The sequence below is a fragment of the Epinephelus fuscoguttatus genome, linkage group LG17 (assembly GCF_011397635.1).
Source record: "Epinephelus fuscoguttatus linkage group LG17, E.fuscoguttatus.final_Chr_v1".
NCBI classification, from domain to species: Eukaryota; Metazoa; Chordata; class Actinopteri; order Perciformes; family Serranidae; genus Epinephelus; species Epinephelus fuscoguttatus.
This window is the reverse complement of record NC_064768.1, coordinates 25652393-25671174: the sequence shown is the minus strand read 5'-3', so window position 1 is coordinate 25671174 and position 18782 is coordinate 25652393. Positions and strand designations below refer to the sequence as shown.

General features: G+C 42.9%; 1 protein-coding gene across 5 annotated transcripts in view; it reads left to right on the top strand.

Annotated features, from left to right (window-relative positions):
• LOC125905401 (uncharacterized) overlaps positions 1–18782 on the top strand; it is a 69162-nt gene that overhangs the window by 37524 nt on the left and 12856 nt on the right. For all 5 annotated transcript variants that reach the window (XM_049603325.1, XM_049603326.1, XM_049603324.1 and 2 more), the window contains 11 exons: positions 80–228; positions 5069–5170; positions 5275–5323; positions 5421–5501; positions 6569–7222; positions 7380–7516; positions 14089–14184; positions 14438–14495; positions 14644–14750; positions 16947–17844; positions 18609–18730. In XM_049603325.1, the coding sequence (XP_049459282.1) occupies positions 80–228; positions 5069–5170; positions 5275–5323; positions 5421–5501; positions 6569–7222; positions 7380–7516; positions 14089–14184; positions 14438–14495; positions 14644–14750; positions 16947–17844; positions 18609–18730 (2453 nt within the window). The remainder of the gene's footprint in view (positions 1–79; positions 229–5068; positions 5171–5274; positions 5324–5420; positions 5502–6568; positions 7223–7379; positions 7517–14088; positions 14185–14437; positions 14496–14643; positions 14751–16946; positions 17845–18608; positions 18731–18782) is intronic.

The window sequence follows — 18782 nt, the reverse complement described above, 5'->3', positions numbered from 1 at the left end:
CACTGCAGGGAAACAGTCTCACAAGAAATCAGAAATGCACTCTGGGTTTTTTTGACTTTTTTTTGTGTCATCATTGCAGGTGCAAACTTCGTGGTCATGTTTCATGTGTGTGTTAAAGGGGTTCAGCTCAAAAATATGGGATTCCTCTGTTTGCTCTGCAAGAAGAGGTTGAGTGGCGCTGAACGTTACGCTCATGTGTTCAGCCGAGAACATGTTGTAAAATTTCTGGTGAGTATTTTTACTATCACTTCTTACTCCATTTTTCCATTAATGGTGACTGCTATGCTCTTATCGTCACTCAGTTCTTTGTGTAATCATTTGGGGTGTTGTGCAAAAGCAGCAAACAACAGCACAGTAAAAGTTGTGTTAGGAAAAATACAAAGCAAAAAGCAGGGTATATGCAAGCTGTTAACTTGTTGAATTACACTCCAGATTTTGATTAGGCAGCTAAATGCATCCATTTTATTCTTTTACAGAGTGCTGCATGGATGTTACAAGTTTTTCTAGTCATTGTATGTTAAAAAAAGTGTTTTGGTTAGGCTGCTATTTAAGCATTGAAAGGTTAGAGTGTATACTGTAGGAGCTTAGGACATTATGATGGAAGTATATATTACATATAATATAATCATGTCACGTCACGTCATACAGGATGAACACATCCATCAGAAAATACACCCATATTTAAGTAGGTGGATAATTTTGTTGGATTTGTGGGGTAGGAACAATGACAAGTGGCAGCCATGCATTCTGCTCAAGTGCACACAAGTATTGTGTGGTGATGATGCAATTTGTAAGGAGGATTTGCATTTTTCTTAAAAGAAATTAGCTGTTTGTTTTGGTGGGAAGTCTCACTCCTGTGCTTTTTGACCATTTATATTTAAATTTGGTGTGAATATTTCAAAAATCTATGAAGGAGGGAAGTGTCATGCAGTTTCCCCCAGTCACTCAGGGCTCCTCAAGGAAAATATTTGTAGCTTTGAGGGGTATCATGATTAACAAGAGAAAGAAAGAAAGACATCACACTCCAATCACCCTCCCCCTCCTCTGGTGAGTAAAGAACAGCCCCTTAGGAGACTCTGTTTTGAAACTCAGTAAGAATGTGTATGCCTTTTTGCAACTTATGTTCAAAAGTTAAAAGTTAAATTCCCTCCTTTTTTTGGTAAGAGATGGTAAGCAAACCCCATGTTAGCAGGCAAAAATAGCTTAAGTTTAAACTAAAATAGAGGCCAGCCACAGTTTGACTCAGGTGAGTAAAAAATAATATTTATTGTCACCATGTCAGGTTTACTGGTATTTACTGACTAGTTTACTCTGCAGCATTTCTAATAACCAAGAAGTGTTTGATTACCAAAACTGTTTGCTTTTCTATCTTCTCAAATGTGATTATTTGCTGATTTTCTCAGCTGTAACATTAGCTAACGTACAGTGCTGTAACATTAGCTAACGTGACAACCAAATAATGTTAGCTAATGTTATATTAGCTAATGTTACGTTAGCTAATATTACATCAGAAAATAACTGACAGTCGATAAAGACACTAACCGATATCGCTCGTTGATGTGAAAGAAAGAAATCCCCAGCCACCCTCCTCCTCCTCTGATAAGTAAAGAACAGTCCCTTAGGAGGTTCATTTTTGAAGTAATAATGTGTATAAATTTGTAAAACTCATGGTCAATAGTTAGATAAAAGTTCAATTCCCTCCTTTTTTCCAGTAAGAGATAGTAAGCAAAGCCCATGGTGGCAGGCAATAATAGTATTAATTAACGTTATGTTAGCTAGTGTAAGAAAGAGCTACTTGTACTTTAGCTAACGTTACACCAGAAAATAACTGACAGTCAATGAAGACACTAAACTTTATCGCTTATTGATACAACATCAAGAAATCACACCCCAGACACCCCCCCCCCCCCGATACATGAACGGTCCCTTAGGAGACTGTTTTGAAACACAATATGAATGTGTATACATTGTTGCAACTTATGTTCAATAGCTAAATAAAATTTAAATTCCCTCCTTTATTCAGTAAGAGATAGTAAGCAAAGGCCATGGTGGCAGGCAACATAGCGTTATTTAATGTTAATTAACATTACGTTAGCTAACATTAGAAAGAGCTACGTTACGTTAGCTAATGTTACATCATAAAATAACTGACAGTTGATGACACTAACTGATAAGGGGTCATCCCTCAAGTTAGTGCTGAATGCAGATAAATCAAAGACCATGCTATTTTCAAATGGCAAGCAGCTTCCATCTCACCTTCCTAGGTTGTCCACTGTTCATGGGGTTGAAATTGATATGGTCACATCTTATAAATACTTAAGCATTCTAATTGATGAGAACCCGTCCTTTAAACTGCACATCGATAAACTCGTTTCTAAGCTGAAATTGAAATTGGGTTTCTTTTTTAGAAATAAATCATGTTTTTCAACGCAAGTCAGAAAACATTTGATCACCACAACTTTTTTACCCTTGTTGGACTATGGAGACATGCCTTTTATGAATGCTCCTGATCAGTTTTTAAAGAAATTGGATACTGTATACCACTGTGCTTTGTGTTTTATTACTGGTTGCAGCTATTGTGTACATCACTGTTCCTTATATGCCATCGCACATTGTCCATCTTTGTATGTTCATAGACTGTCTCACTGGCTGACTTTTATTTATAAATCTATTCTTGGACTTGTGCCTACATGTTTGTGTTTACACATGTGTAGAAACCTCAGCCAATTTGGCCTGCGTTCTCAGAGCATCATACAGGTGCAGGTCCCGAGAGTCAGAACTGAACTGGGCAAAAAGGCTTTTAAATTTTCTACCCCGTCTACCTGGAACGATGTGCAGAAGGACTTGAAACTGACACATCTTGTAACTCTGAGGGAATTCAAGACAATTATAAAAGACAGAGAATTAAGTTCAATTGGATCTTGTGATTGCACTGTGTAATCATGTAATCCCACTCTGGTTTTCCTGTAGTATGTGATAGTATTTTATTTGTGTCTTGTGTGTTTGGTGTAACCATTTTGCTTTTGTGCTGCCGTCTTGGTCAGGTCACTCTTGGAAAAGAGGTTTTAAATCTCAATGAGTTTTAACCTGGTTAAATAAAGGATATTGATTGATTGATCCCTCTGTTTCCAGGGTTCTATGTTTCCCGGGTTCTATGTTCCCCACTTAACCGTGCAAAAAAGCTTCTATGTTACCCACTTGGTTGAGCAGGCCACATAGAACCCGGGAAACATAGAACCTTTTTTGTGTAAGCGGGGAACATAGAACCTTTTTTGCAGGGTTAAGTGGGGAACATAGAACCCGGGAAACATAGAACCCTGGAAACATAGATACGCTCCCACCGATAACACTCGTTGATGCGCTAATCGATAGCTAACGAGCTAACGTTAGAAAAGCTACAAGTGAACTAAGCTAATGCTAGCCGACTGAGCATGTCTTGCTAATGCTGGCAAAACCTATGAATTAACATCAGTGGCATTTTAAAAGTTCGAGGGGCATTTGTATTTTGCTTCTATCCAGTTTTATTTCACTCATTTTAATTTAAAAAGCAATTTATGGTATACATTTACTTGGCTAACATTAGCTAGCTCAGTGATGTGTTGCAACTACAAGTGCTGTTGTTGCCAGAGGAAGACAAGATAAGGTATGTTAATATTATTTGCACTAATAGTGCATTAGCCATGGACTGAAATGATTTACTGGATACTAAGTGTTATAGGGTAAAAAAAAAAATGCTTATTTTCCACATAAACCACAGTTAGGACAGTTGTTTCAGTTGGTCAGATGTGCTCTCCATAATCAAACAGAGCTTTCTTGTGTAAAATGTATTAAAAATAAATAGGTTAATTGAGACAATAATTGAATATACCAGAGTTGTAGTGCAGAAAATTTGCAAACTTTTTTATGTTATGGTTTTGAAAAAAATTGCAAGGTTAATAGCATATAAAAAACCACGTTCATCTTTTTCAGTTCACATCCATAGGTGACTTTATAATACATTCAGTAATGAGTATGGACAGTGACACTGCTGTTACAGAAGTTAATTATACTGCATAAAGTACAAAAACTACTGTAATTACTTCTGTAGTACTTTTAAGCATACTTGATTATTGATTATTATTATTATCATTCACAGTTTGTTTCCTAAACGGTTATAAATTGCTATACTATAATGTATCACCATCCAGTGCTAATTGTGATATTATTATATAAAATATATGCTGTTTTTCTATTGGTCTTAAGTAGTATCTGCTAACGCAGTTTGTTGATTATAGTCCCATTTCTTTCTGGGGACAATAAAAAGTACACAAATAAGTACAGTGATGTCAAGAAATGAATGTCTGAATATCTGTGGTATATTAGATATTGCATACAAGTGAGTGTGATGGAAAATTCTGGTATTTAACTTATAATGTGTTTTGCATGTGTTGTATACCCATGTTCTGAGGTTACTTGTTTTGATGAAACTGAACTTCTCACCTAATGATATGTGTTGCTCATTTAACCCCTAATGTGACAGCAGTGTGAAATACAGCAGGGGCCAAATGGAAGCAGATTAAAGGTTATGAGCCAGGGAGGCTCCAACAACAAGTGTCCTTGTGGGCCTCAAGAGATGTTGTCTTAGGGATGCTTACTGCAGAACCACCTGCTTGCTATCTATTTTGACTATTGACATGCATGTGTTTTGGGAACTATAAAGATAGCATAGCTGAAGAACATCTAGGCACTGACTCACTGACTAACTGTTCATGCGGTTGTATGCGTGTGACTCCATTTTTTTAATGCTTAGTAAAACTCAAGAAAGACAGCCGACATGTGAAGACTTTTTTCTTTAAACTGTTTATTAAATAGAGTTGTTTTGCCACCACAAAACTGGCGACCACGAAGGGACACTCATCTGTGAGCGAATTGTGAAATTCTGGACTGAAGGTGTGAAGACTGTGTGCACAGCAAGAGCTGGTGCTCTTACAACCTCAAACTCCCCCACAAAGGTGTGTTTAAGTGTAGCAGAAAAATTCTGACTGTTAACTGGACTAAACATTTGTGTATTTGTGCTTTGTGTGTGTAGAAGTGTTTCCACCGGGTCTTTGACAATTCAAGCACTAGTGCAGAGACCTTACTGGACTTGGCAATACAGGCAGGATGGTCTCACCTGTTAACAGATGTACAGGTATTTTGAACCATGCACTGAGTTTCTGCACTATCTCCATGCTATGTAGCATTTCCTCTAGGCATGCATTGATGTTTTTATCTCCATATTTTCTGCCTTCAAAGATAGTACAGTTGGACAAGCCCATCTGGGAGCCATGCAGCTATGAGAAAGGTGAGTATTCGTAATGCAACGAATGTTTCATGTCTGTAAATGTGAATTATTTTCCTGACTATTCTTATACTGTTATTTATGTTGTGTTTTGTTCCAGCAATAAAGATCCTGAAATCTGCAAAGAAGAAAGAAGGAAAAACAGAGTTAATACCCCCAATATGTCTAAAAGAAAAGCTGGGTATGTCAAGCCAAATATATAATTATAATGATAAACTTTATTTATGTAGCACCTGTCATGCACGAAATGCAGCACAGGCGCTTTACAATAAAGGCATTATAAGCACTGAGCGTGTCACATGAAAATAGACATAATGAACATAAAACAGGCAAACAAGGCAATCCAATATAAAAGGACATTTAAAAACAGTTTTAAACATGGATTAAGTGATTCAGCAATTTTCATCTAAAAGTGGTGGTGATTTGAGAGTTTATTAATCCAAATCTCACATAGTATTTTTTCTTGTGTCACCTTTTAGACCTTGCGTTTATTAATAATCAGAGCCTATAATTCTGGGCACAGACTCACCAACAGACATTGATTAACCGAAATAAGCATCTCTCAGATTAACCCAGAATGTCTTTTAGCAAAATCCTAAATGATGGAGTTGTTTTTTTCCCCACCTGGAACTTTATTCTCTGCTATTTCTCCTGTAATCATCACACTGTAACCTGTGACAGGCTGTTATGATACCAGAACTATTGCACATTCACATATATGTAGTTTTTTGTCCAGCCCCGAGCATCACATAGGTTTACATTACCAAAGGTTTATGATAAAATCACTTGAAGACATCTTCTCCTGTGTGCACATGGCTAGAGAGATTGTGCTGCTGCCAGAGGAGCCGCTGAATGAGTTCCCTCTGAGTGGTAACTCGCTAAAAGAGTCCAAGAAGTCTGGGGCTGTTCGTAAAACATTCAGGACGCCACAGTTTATTCCACACTGCTGAAGCTGCTCCTCTTTTTGGAACCACCGTGGAGTCTGTAATGATTTCGCTTTTTGCCATGCTTGTTGTTGCCGTGGGTAACGGTATACTTGTTCAATATGTGAACAAGTCAAAATACAGCGAGAATCACAATATAAATTTTACGCATCATATTAAAATCATACTGGTATTATTATGAACGAGATGATGTGGCACACCTCCACCAATGCGAGCTGGCTTCCGTGATTTCTATAGGTAGTGTTTTCCATAGCTTTGGATGATTATAATTAAATGCATCTTTAACATAATGTGTATTTCTCAGTTCCTAGAGAAACCTCAGAAAAAAACAAGGACCATGTGAGAGACAATAGTGAGAAACACAGCAGGACGATGGAGGGGTGTGAGAAAACTTTGAGTCAAAACTCCGACAGTGATGAGACAAACCTGAAAAAGATGTCAGTTGAAGTTGGTGCTGATGTCTCCAGTGCACATTGTGTACAAAGTGGAGAACACGCAGAAAAGGGAGACAACAAGGAGACTCCCACACCAAGTGATGAAGAATCAAAGAGAGGAGATGTGACCTCAACAACTAGTTCAGAGGAGATACAGAATGCGGGAAGGGAGACATGCCAGGGAATAAAGGAGGAGAAGATACAAGAGCCTACATCAAGAAAACCAACGGATGGAAGTGATGGAACAGAGGCCGGAATACAGACAAGCAGAAGTATCACACAGAAGAGGAAATTCTCACAGGAGGACACCTGTCCTGTTATAAATGTAACACAAGAAATGGACCATAAAAGGCAGCGGCTCACCTCCAAAGAAGACACACCTCATAAAGAACCCCAAAATTTGCCAAGCAACGCACAAAATGTGTCTGAGCCTGTGGTCGTTACAGCATCTGCTAGTATGAACCAGCAACCAGGAGATAAGTTGTGGCAGTATCTTAGCAAGAAGAGCCGAGATCCTGTTGTTGGTGAGTTTCTTTCTTTCTTTCTTTTTTTCTTTTTTTTTTTTTGAGATGTAATCATTTTACCTAATTGAGCTTCATTCTTTTTCTAATAAAACAGGAACATTTCAAGCCTAGGGGGAAGATTTATAACAGTATTAATATTGAACAATATATCTTCTAGGCTTAAGTGCACTTCTTGAATGCAACAATGATGAGCATGACCCTCTCTACCTCTGTGAGTGCTGCTCTCTGAAGATCCCAGAGAAGGATATCATCAGCCATGTCACCGGAGTCTACCACCAGAGGACGTATCTGGTGGTGAGTAAATGTTAAAGAATGGGTTCGGATTATTTTTTAAATCTGTGTAGGCAGAACTCCCATATGTGATGTGTACAGTGAAAGCCTCAGGCCCCAGTCAGACACAGCGTGTTATACCAGCCGGGGGGACTTTTTCATCAGAGTGAAGCGATTCTCTTAAGGCTACCATCCTCACTACCCCTTCAGAGCAGGTTGCAACGACTGGTCTTTACTAAGCCTAGTCCTAGCTACTAAGTCGCTCTTTGTTAAAACCAGTCTTTGGAATTGACTTTACGATAGTTGCACCAACCACACTTCAGCATTGTCTTAGTTACGCCTTCTCTTACTGATGGATGCATGTTCGTGTGAATGCCTATGCCACTGCGGCTGCTGTCTAGCAGCGCATGCATTGTTACGATACGTACATGTTCTTGCTGTCTTGCTGAAGTGTAGCTTATCATTTATCATCTGGGGTGGCGTTATTATGTAGCATCCGAAAAAATAAAAGGACATTTCATGTACATCGAGATTCAAAAATTAATAGACCTGTGCAGTAGTGGTGTGTCTGTGTTTGGACGGACAGTTTGTTGTTAGCAGTGGTATTAAAGAGTAAGGATGACACTAGCATCTGATTGAACCGATCACACATTTGCAGCTAAGTTTACGTTATTTGTGAAGGAGTATTTTTTTGGGGGGTCTTCCTTGTGTAAGCTAAAAGTAATACTTCACAGCTTTGTTTAAGGTCACCCTCAGGTCAGCTGTCAGTTGTCATTGTTCAAAAAGTTGGTGGTCATGCACGGCTGCTTCTTTGAAAGTAATAATCCATCTTCTGACTCCCAGCCATTACGTGTGACCCCAGTCACAACTTAGAATGCCACGTTTGGACCAACTAAACCTAAGACGAGACATAAGCCCTGTCTTAGTGACCCACGGATGTATAAAGAGAGCTGTTCACAGTGTTGATGGCGGGGCTTGTTTATTCCTATCTAAGTTGCTCAGTGGAGCATGCCACAATAGAAGTTTGTCTACCCAGGTGTAAAACTACCTGGATATTTCTTCAATGGGCCCATAGAACATGTGCACTAGAGACTTTACCGACCGAACAGCTTACTTCTGCCTTTTGGTTTAGTGCTCCTGTAAGGTTAGGATGCTCGACTTCAGAAAACACTGAAATGAGGAGACTTGGAGAACTACGGAGAAAGGTTACAGCCAACGGGATCACTTTAATTGCAGAACTCAGCATACAGGTTGTAGGTACAACAGTACACCAGTAGAAACAGCAACACAGCGAAACAGCCCCGAACAGTCAACCCTCAAATGCCTTTATAGTGGGCATCTGTTCGTTCATGTGTGTGTGTGTGTGTGTGTGTGTCTGTGTATATATAGGGACACGCTTGGGTCATATTCCCTGGGAATCCAATGTTCTCCTGCTTCCTTTGTTTGTTCCTAAAACTGGACTTCATGCGCTAATATTTTCCTGTCTTCTTTGTTTCTCTCAGAGCTGGATCACATGTGTCCTTATCATCTCAAAAATTTTTCCTATTGCGAAACTTGGCACATCAGTTCCAATGGTCAGGTCACCCTAACCCAGAACATTCTACCTCATTTGACCTCTCAAGGCTTGACTTACGCACAAACTACTCAAATTATCAAAACACCTCTTAAGGAGTCCTTTTTGCTGCCAAATCTGATATTTAACTTGAATGGGGATGAAATTATTTAGTCATGCATAGAGTTGGGACTCGTTAGGATTTTAACGATTCCGATTCCTTACCGATTCCTTCTTAACGGTCCGATTCCTTACCGATTCCTTCTTAATGGTCCGATTCTTTACCGATTCCTACATTATATTTATTGTACTTGCCATACTTAAACAAGTATGTAATAAACACAAATGCAATCATACAAATACAAAAACGCTGGGTTACTTAACGTAATCCCTGGTTCTTTGATAACAGAGTGAAGTGTTTCACTATGGGAATCGCTCTTGGCGTGACCATTACGGAAGCTCCAATGACACAACGTCTGTCTTGACAGACTGGTCGACTCCTGGGAGGCCTCGCCCCCTCTATATATCACAGTTGACCCACCCTGACCAGGTCATTCTATACTGGTTTCTTCCTCCAGCGATACAAGGAGGGAAATGTTGGTGAAACACCTCACTCTGTTAACAAAGAACCAGGCATGACGTTAAGTAACCCAACGTTCTTTTTCTAACTTCGTTCGGTGTTTCACTATGGGAGATATGGCCCACTCCCGGATTGCATGTTCTCCCGAAGCCATCCGGCTCCACGACCCAGTCTGACGTATTAAAAGGCCTTCGAAGCCCCCGTCCCCGGCACTGCATGGGCCAGGGACGTGTCAGAAACGTCCAGCCTGTAAAATCTCACAAATGTCCTCAACTCAGAGCCCATGACGTAGCCATGCCTCTGGTGAAGTGAGCTTTAAACCCTGCAGGAGGCTGCAAGCCCGTGCATCTGTAAGCCAGCTCTATGGCCTCCACAATCCAGTGGGATAACCTGTGGCGGGAAAGTGGTTTCCCTTTGTGGGTCGTAGCCCAGGACACGAACAGCTGGTCACTCCTCCGGAACCCTGCTGTCCTATCCACATACAGACGTAATGCCCGCACCGGGCATAAAGTATTCAGTCTGCGATCCTCCGCTGTCTCAAACGGGGGAGGGTGAAAAGCCCCCAGTTCCACCATGGGGCACCTGTACGTAGACTCTACTACTTTAGGTACAAAGGCCGGGTTAGGCCTTAAACACACCTTAGATCCCCCTGGGGCAAACTGCATACAGGCTGAGCGTGTCGACGGTGCCAAGAGCACCGCAGTTTTGAGTGAGAGGATCTTCAATCCCACACCTTCCAGAGGTTCAAAAGGATGTCAAGAAAGGGCATCTAACACCACTGACCATTCCCATAACAGCACCAGGGGCCTAGAAACAGGGCGTTTGCTGCGCACCCCCTTCATAAAGCTGTCCACCAACAGGTGTTGGCCAGGTGTTTTATCACCCAGGCCCAAATGGCACGCTGAGATAGCCGCCAAGTAAACCTTAATTGTGGGAAAGGCTTTCCCTCTGTCCAACAGGTCCTGAAGAAAACAGAGGATATCCCTCACTGAACACAGAAAGGAGACAATCTGCCTCTCCTCGCACCACTTCTCAAATACCCGCCATTTACCACTGTATAGCAAGTGGGTGGAAGAGGCCCTCGCACACTGAATAGAGTCAATCACATTGGGGGGCAGTCCAACTGCATCCAGATTCAGCCTTTCACGGGCCAGGCCCAGAGTGCCACCATTTCTGGGTGGGGATGGTAAATCTCCCCCCGGCCTGGGACAGGAGGTCCCTGCGCAGCGGGAGGGGCCACGGCTGGCCCGACAGCAGCTGCACTATCTCTGCCACCCAGTGTCTGGATGGCCACCGTGGTGCTATCAGGATCAGTGACAAACCCTGCTCCCTCACTCTGGCTAGAGTGGGGGAGATCAGGCTGAGGGGAGGGAACGCGTACAATAGGACTTCTGGCCATGGGTGAGCCGATGCATCCACACCCAATGGTGCATTTGCGTCTGTCAGGGAGAAATACAGAGGACACTATGCGTTTTCCTGCGATGCGAACAGATCTACGGCAGCCTGGCCGTATCTCTGAAACACCTGAGCCACAACTTGGGGATGAAGTTTCCACTCCCCAAACAGAGGATTTCCTCTTGACATGAGATCCGCTCCTCTGTTCAGCACTCCCGCCACGTGCGTCGACCGCAGCTACCCGAGCTGAGAGCTGCTCCACAGAAGAATCTTGCGAGCCAATCTGTGTAGCTGCAACGATCGTGTGCCCCCCTGACAGTTCACATACGCTGCCACCGTGGAGTTGTCGGACTTTAACAGAACTTGTTTGTCCCTGAGGAGCGGCAAAAAGTTCAGTGCTAGAAATACTGCCATTAACTCCAAATAGTTTATGTGAGCATGGGTCAGTTCCGACGGCCAGATGCCGTTCACAGCTCTGGCCTCGAAGGTCGCTCCCCATCCTGTCAGTGACGCGTCCGTTGTCATGACAACCCTCAACGCTACTGTCCCCAGGCATGCTCCCTGAGAGAAAATCGCCGCGTTCCGCCACTGACGGAGCGCCGCCATGCCCTCTGGTGAAACCGTCACCAAACGGCAGAGGTGACGGCGGGGTCCCAGTTTTAATGATGCCGCCCATCTCTGCACATCCCTCATCATGAGGAGGCCCATTCTCACTACCAATATGACTGACGCCATCAAACCCAGTAGCCGCAGGCAGACTCTGAATGGCACAGCTGCGCCGAGCTGGAAACGGGCCAAACACTGAGTGAATGCCTGTATCCTCTCCTGTGAGAGAGTGACACAATACGAGAGGGAGTTTATGCTGAGACCCAGATAAACGGTGCATTGTGCAGGTTGCAATCGGCTTTTGGACCAGTTTATCCTGAAGCCCAGGCTCATGAGATGTGACGTCACTGTCTCTGCATCTCTGTGCGCTTGTTCTTGTCAACGAGAGCATATCTGCTTCCACACATTTGCTGAACACCCGAGAGGCTAGTGACAGCCCAAACGGAAGAACTAGATACTCGTAGGTTATGCCCTGATGCGCAAACCTGAGAAATTTCCTGTGTGCAGGGAGGATGTCTATGTGAAAATATGCGTCCACCAAATCTATCGTCACAAACCAGTCGGTCGGGCGGATAGACTGACACAACACCTTGTGTGTTTACATTCTGAACGTGTATTTTCTCAAGTGACTGTTTAATATACGAAGATCCAAAATAGGGTGGAGCGCAGCACTCCCTTTTTTTGGAATGAGGAAGTACCGCGAGTAGAAACCCTGCTGACTCTCCTCTCTCGGGACCACTCTGATTGCTCTCTTGGTTAAAAGAGATGTGATCTCCTTCTGTAACACCTGTGCAGCTTCCCCCTCCACCACTGACTCTAAAACATCGTTGAGTATCTGTGGTTTCATAGCAAACTGTAGTCTGTATCCCTGAGTGACAGCTGACAGAACCAGGAGGGGGTGAGAGGGGGGCTGGGTGCAGCAGGTAGAGTGCCTCTTCTTCCCCTCCGAGGGGTGTGGAGGACAGTGTTTCGCAGCTACCGCAGCGAAAGACTGTTTTCCCCACGGCTTGTTGTTCCCCGCTCTCGGCTGCTGCAGTGAAGCCTGAGCGCGCCGTGGGTCGCGGCACCTGCTTACGAGGTAAACACAGGTCGAAAGCCTCACCCTCCTTTTCTGAGGGTGCTCGTCTCCCTCATCTTCTGCAGAGCTGGGCCGAAGAGACCCTTGGTGGGTTTGTAGGGAGCGTCCATCACCTCTGCTTTTTGTGCATCCCCCAGCCCAGACAGGTTCAGCCAGAGAGATCTCTCTCCTGACACCGCTAGGCCCATGATGCGGACGAGAGGCATCCCCTGCCTCCTTCGGCTCGGACCCTTTGGTGGGGGCTGCAGGTGCAGACATGGTCCACTGGAGAGAGAAACACAACGAACTAGGTGTTAGCCTGGGAAACACGGCTCGTCGCGACACGTTAGCCTTGTGAAAGCTGATGTGAGCCTAGCTATAACCGTGTAATAGCCCGCCGCTATGCGATAGCTATGTGCTCCGAAAGTCTGGTTAGCCAACAAGCTAATGTTAGCTGACCCGACTGGGCTAACATTTTGAGGCGTTAGCCCAAAGCTAATGAGGCTACTTTGTAAATTAATATGCCGTAGCCCCCAGGAATAGCTCGCCACAACGCGAACACTATTCCCAGTCCCTAAATCACTTCTTACGAAGCTTACCAGCACAATCCAAGTCGCTGCCGGTACCGTGCTAGGTGACGTGCTCCTATGACGGGACGTCTGTTAGCTGTTAAGCAGGTATCCGACTTTCCTGGATGCGTTGAGGGAGCTTGGTAATGTTTCTGCAGCGTCGGACCCCCTGCCACCCGCTCCCGTCGCCCACTTCTGTCTCAAACACGGAGGTCTCCCTCTCCGCTGAGCAGGCACGCCCGGCCTGTTAAATAGCCTGTAACCATGACAACTGTGTCACTCAGTGCTTTCGTGATTAGATAATGTCGGGCTCGGCCCGTGTCGCACTCCAATGGAAATGCTCGTGACATGTTTTTTTTTTTGTTTGTTTGTTTTTTTTACAATCTAGGAACCGTTTGCAGGAACCGTTATGCCAAATGTGATGGAACCGGAACTTTGAACCCGGTTCCAAAAAAGAACCAGATCCGGATCCCAACCTAGTCATGCGGCTCTCACAGACTTTTAAAATGTTATCAGCTTGAATGGATCAAATCCCTTTAGTGACATGAGTCATTTCACAGGGGTTGTTATGCTCAAAAACATTTATCCACTGACTGACAGACAGCTTTTTTCCAGTATAAGTCTATGGTGAAAAAGTCTTTTTGAGCCAGATGGCATCACACAATGGACCCAGAAGCTGTAGTTATACACTTTGGTCAACATGTCAAATTGGCTTCAAAGTCTGGCGCACTTCCTGGGGGTCTGATGCAACCGGCCCCAGAACATTTTCTTCTGTTTTCTACTTTCTATCTGTTTTGTAGTAGTAATGCTTTCTCATGTATATGTTTTTCATATTAGGTGTTACAGAAACTCTCACCAGGGATGCATCAGAGGGACTCAGTCAGACGTTTGGCTGAATTGTTTGAACAAGAAAATGGATATGGAGAAGCTGAGGTTTGGTCCTGGTCCTTTTATTTGTGGATATTGTTGTAACTGTCACTTCCTAAACTGGTGCCTAGTTCACACATACACAGGTGTATTTTAAAATATAGCTTTCTCCATGCATTTTGTCCTTTTGTCCACACGCAAACTGTATTCTAGGTCACAGAACACAGATCTTTAGTGTTTTCATGTAGACAACTGAGATAAAGAGTTGTTTCAAATAGAGTGTAATAAAAGGTTTTTAAAATTTATTTCTGAACTCCAGGCTGTTGATCTGGATGATGAGACTTTCAATAAAATCTCACAGCAAGACTTCAAATCAGGTAAGGCCACATCTTTCCATAATTTTGAGAATGTTGTTTGTACTTAATAGTTTTGTTTTAAGCTAATGTGATTCAGTCAACAGGTGAAAGCAAAAGTCAGAACATTTGCCGTACACTGTGTCTTCTGTATTTTCCATCATGTACACAGCCATACAGACAGTGAAGGCCCTTAAGAATCAGCAGGACAGTGGGCATGATCTTCCCTCGACCTCAGCTTCGCCTGGCGTTCAACCTACCTACCAGGACGACTACCAGGTCAGTCAATTTGGCATCCATCAGGTTGACAAAATTATTTTCTGCTGTTTGTATATGTCCTACAGAAGTCAAACTAAATATTAAGCTGATGAAACAGATAATGAGATAACGGTTCTAAGTGTAGTGGGGGGGGGCGTCAGTCACCTGCCATTGTTGTACGAGTAGCGTAGGTCTGAGAGAGAAAGACATTAGAGCAAACTTTTCTTTTGTCTCTTTGGGATCAGTCTTTATGCCTTCTCTGAATGTGGGAGGTTTTTATGGGTCCGTGAGCACAGGGTGAAGTGACAAAAATCGGTGCCTGAAGTTGGGCCAGATGGCTCCCGACCTTGTCCTTCTTATTTCTTCCCAAATATCTTCTGTTGTGTGTTCTGGGTCTTAGGTTCGGCTGGCAGGTACTTAGGAAATCACTGGAGATAAGCAGGGTCTGGTGCAATCGAGTTTTGTGTTCACAGGCAATAACACAGACAAACTCATGAGTCAAGCTCCGGAGGATGACTGAAAAATTGCTCTCACTACTCTGGCTTATATGCTGGTGGAGGTCGAAGAGATCTCCGCCTATTTCTATTGTCCTTCCCCTTTCAAACCGTATCTACTGGTAGCAGGTTTCTTCTCTCTACTCCGGCTCAGCTATAATCTGCCACCAGTATCTCCGGAGCTGCTCGCACTTTATTTTTTAAAAACATGTGAACCTGAGGGACTCTCATGCTACAGTCCCTCGTGCTTCCGTACAAGGTGATTTATTACACATATACTGGGTAATACAATCATTTGAGTGTGTGTGTGTGTGCTCCGTACAATATAATCCATTACACATGTACTGGGTAATACAATCCTTTGAATGTGTGTGTGTGTGTCTTCTTCCCCTCTCACATGAACCCTTTTGGTGCAGCAGGCAATAAATCAAGTGAGTGTGCTCCCTTCTTCATCCAGTGCTTAGTGTTGTGCTCAAGCTTACACACGTGCTATTATTCTTAGTAGAGTACATTATATTTTAACACCATATATGATATGTATATGTCTAACAGTTCCCTGAAAGTTCAGAACAGCATATAAGGAAGTCTGTTGAAAGTCCAAAACACCATATGAGGAAATCTGCTATGCGTTCACAGTAGTTCTGAGGAGGCCCATTGCTAGTTCACAGCTGAGATGTCACTGAGAGTTCACATCTATTTCTACCTATTACCCTTAAATGCAGTATCTACCTTTAATAACAGTCTAAGTATCTACTTTAATATACCTTTAATAACAGTCTAAGTATCTACTTTAATAGCAGTCTACACGCAAACATGATTATACAACTGATTGATTTAGACCGGATAAAATATAAGCCGGATAAAATTACACTACAAGGGCAAGTGGAAGTTTTCTTGACTTTTTATTTTAAAAACTTAAAAAAAACTGTTTGATCATCACATTCAAGACTTCCTTTCAATCAGTTTGTGGTTTGAGCGATCAGAGCCGCAAAGTTTCTTCAGCCGCTGATACAAACGGTAGACCCAGCATTGGACCACAATGAGCGTGATTTCCATGGGAATGCAGCCCGATTCATCTGAAATAATCTAAAATATGAGGGATTAGCGAGTCGCATAGTGTAGCACCAAGCTAGCCTGATTTTCAGAGCTCTTGGCTAACGTTTTGTCAAAATGATTCTTTTTACAAGCCGTGCTTGCAAGCTGCTAAAAATATCAAAGTGATTGCCGCACACTTTCTTGTGAAAGTGAGCAGTAAAGCTCCATAGAGCAGAGCTGACCGCCCTCCTCATAAACTTGACAGCGCTCTTCCTAATTTCAGTAGTCAGCTAAGCTAGCTAACTGGGTAACCTCACTGTTGAAAGACTGAGTTGATTATCAAAACCATCAATAACACCGTATACAAGGTTAGGGTAAGGTAACATTACCACAAAGTGAACAGGAAGTAAAATGACGTGCAGTTTGTACATTATCCAAGAAGAGAATAACCTAGACCCTTGTGGAGATCCCACTATATCATGAAGCAGTCAAACTGAACTATACTGTAATACAACTATACCAGCTGTTAAAACAATGACAGCTCTATATTGGCCAATATGGCTCATAGATTCTACAGTCTCTATCGATGGCAACAAAAAACGTAAGCTGGGCATCTGTACTTTGAAGCTCTTTAAAAACAGAAAAATGAGCAATCAGCTAAATACAGTTGTTTCATTTCATTTCATAGGTGGTGAATATGGAGATTGATGATGATCCAGAAGACTCTAAGGCACAGCCATCCTCAGAAACCACCTCCGATGAAACCAGAGTCCCTCGTGAATCAAACGAAGATGCCTCAGTGACCCATATCAAAGTGTCTGAGTCAGCTGAGAACGTTAACACCAACATGACTGTTTGCAGAGGCAGCGAGAACAAAGTCAAAATCATTTCAAACACAACTGTGGGACTTTTAAAAACAGCAACCACTTCCAAAACAGTGGGGACCTCCCAAACTGCAGCAGCTTTAGACTCTACTGTAACCACCACATCCATGACGGCCATCTCCAAGTTTACAGACAAATCTTCCAATTCTACTCCGGACACCATCAAATCAACGGCACCCTGCTCCCGACATACAGCTGCAACCTCCAGCTGTACTACAGCAAACACCAAATTGAGAGAACCCGCCTACAAATCTACAGCAAGCTCCATCCCATCAATGTCCAAACCACTTGAAAACAGAACTGGAGCTGCAGCCAAAGTTCCAGCAACTTCGCACAAAACTGCCACCGCCCCTAAATCAGAATCCACAGTAGTGCGTAAAGCCGCCTGCAGAACTGCGTCCAAATCAGAAAACGCCTCCAAAAATTCTGAAAATGCATCTAAAACTGCGGTTGCATCTCAAACTATGGGGACATCTGTAGCCACTGCTAAAATGTCTAAAACGTTGGTTGCATGTGAAAATACTGCGGCCTCTGTCAAGACTGCACCCATGAAGAATTCAGTGAGTTCGGCTTCTGATGTTGCACCAAATGCTGCTAAGAGTAAGGCACCTGCAGCTCCCCATCTCACTGCCAGGTCTGAAAACAAGAATCCACACACAGACCCATCACATACAAAGACAAGTCAAAGCCTTCCCAGAATTGGTAAGTATTATTATTTGTACTAATAGGCCACTTTATTAGGTACACCTTGCTACTACAGTATACTACTACTACTACTACTACAGAGTTTCATGTCCTTAGCGGACAGGAGTGCGGGGGTGGACTGGGACAAAAAGTTGGCCTAGGCGTTTTGGCCACGACCGGCCCACCACAAATGATTGCACACTTTACTTGCATACCGTCTGGCTTATGTACAGATCCTTTTTTTCCAACTTCATAGAGGCCAAAATGCTTCCATACCATGGCTTTAAACCAGGGAGTGCCAGTCGGGTTGCTGTTTATGCCGGCATAGTGTACAGTATTTGCATAGTGAAATATTTCACCGAAAATAGAACACACGCACAAACAGACCTGCATTTATTTCAACAGGCATGACAACATCCATGTTACAAAGACTATCACGTTTTTTGTCAAACATCACATAGGCTTACATATACATATACATATACATATACAATGATAAAATGACCTGGTAATGCCGATTCATGTAACCATAGTTAACTCTCTCCTGCCTGCCTGCTCACAGAAAGAGAGGAGAGGAAGAGACATGTATGTGTATGTCTGCAATTGAAATGCATTATGTTGCTGCCATGTGATTGGCTGATTAGATATTGGCTATAAGTACAGTCGGGCAGGTGTACCTAATAAAGCTGGTGAGTGTATATTGGAAAAATCACTCGGTAAGTTTTTAAGAATTGTCTCTATCTGATTTGATCAGTTGTCTGCATTGTTTGTTTACTTTATAGGCTTAAACCAGTTGATTGCAGTGACGTGTCAAGGAAGACAGCAAGTCTACTGTCAGCTGTGTTCAGTCAGGTTGCAGCAGTCCAGTCATACGTGTGAATATATCCACGTGTTAGGCTGTTTGGTTTGTACTTCATAAGTCTCATTATAGAAAATATAAGAAGCTTGTAAAGCAG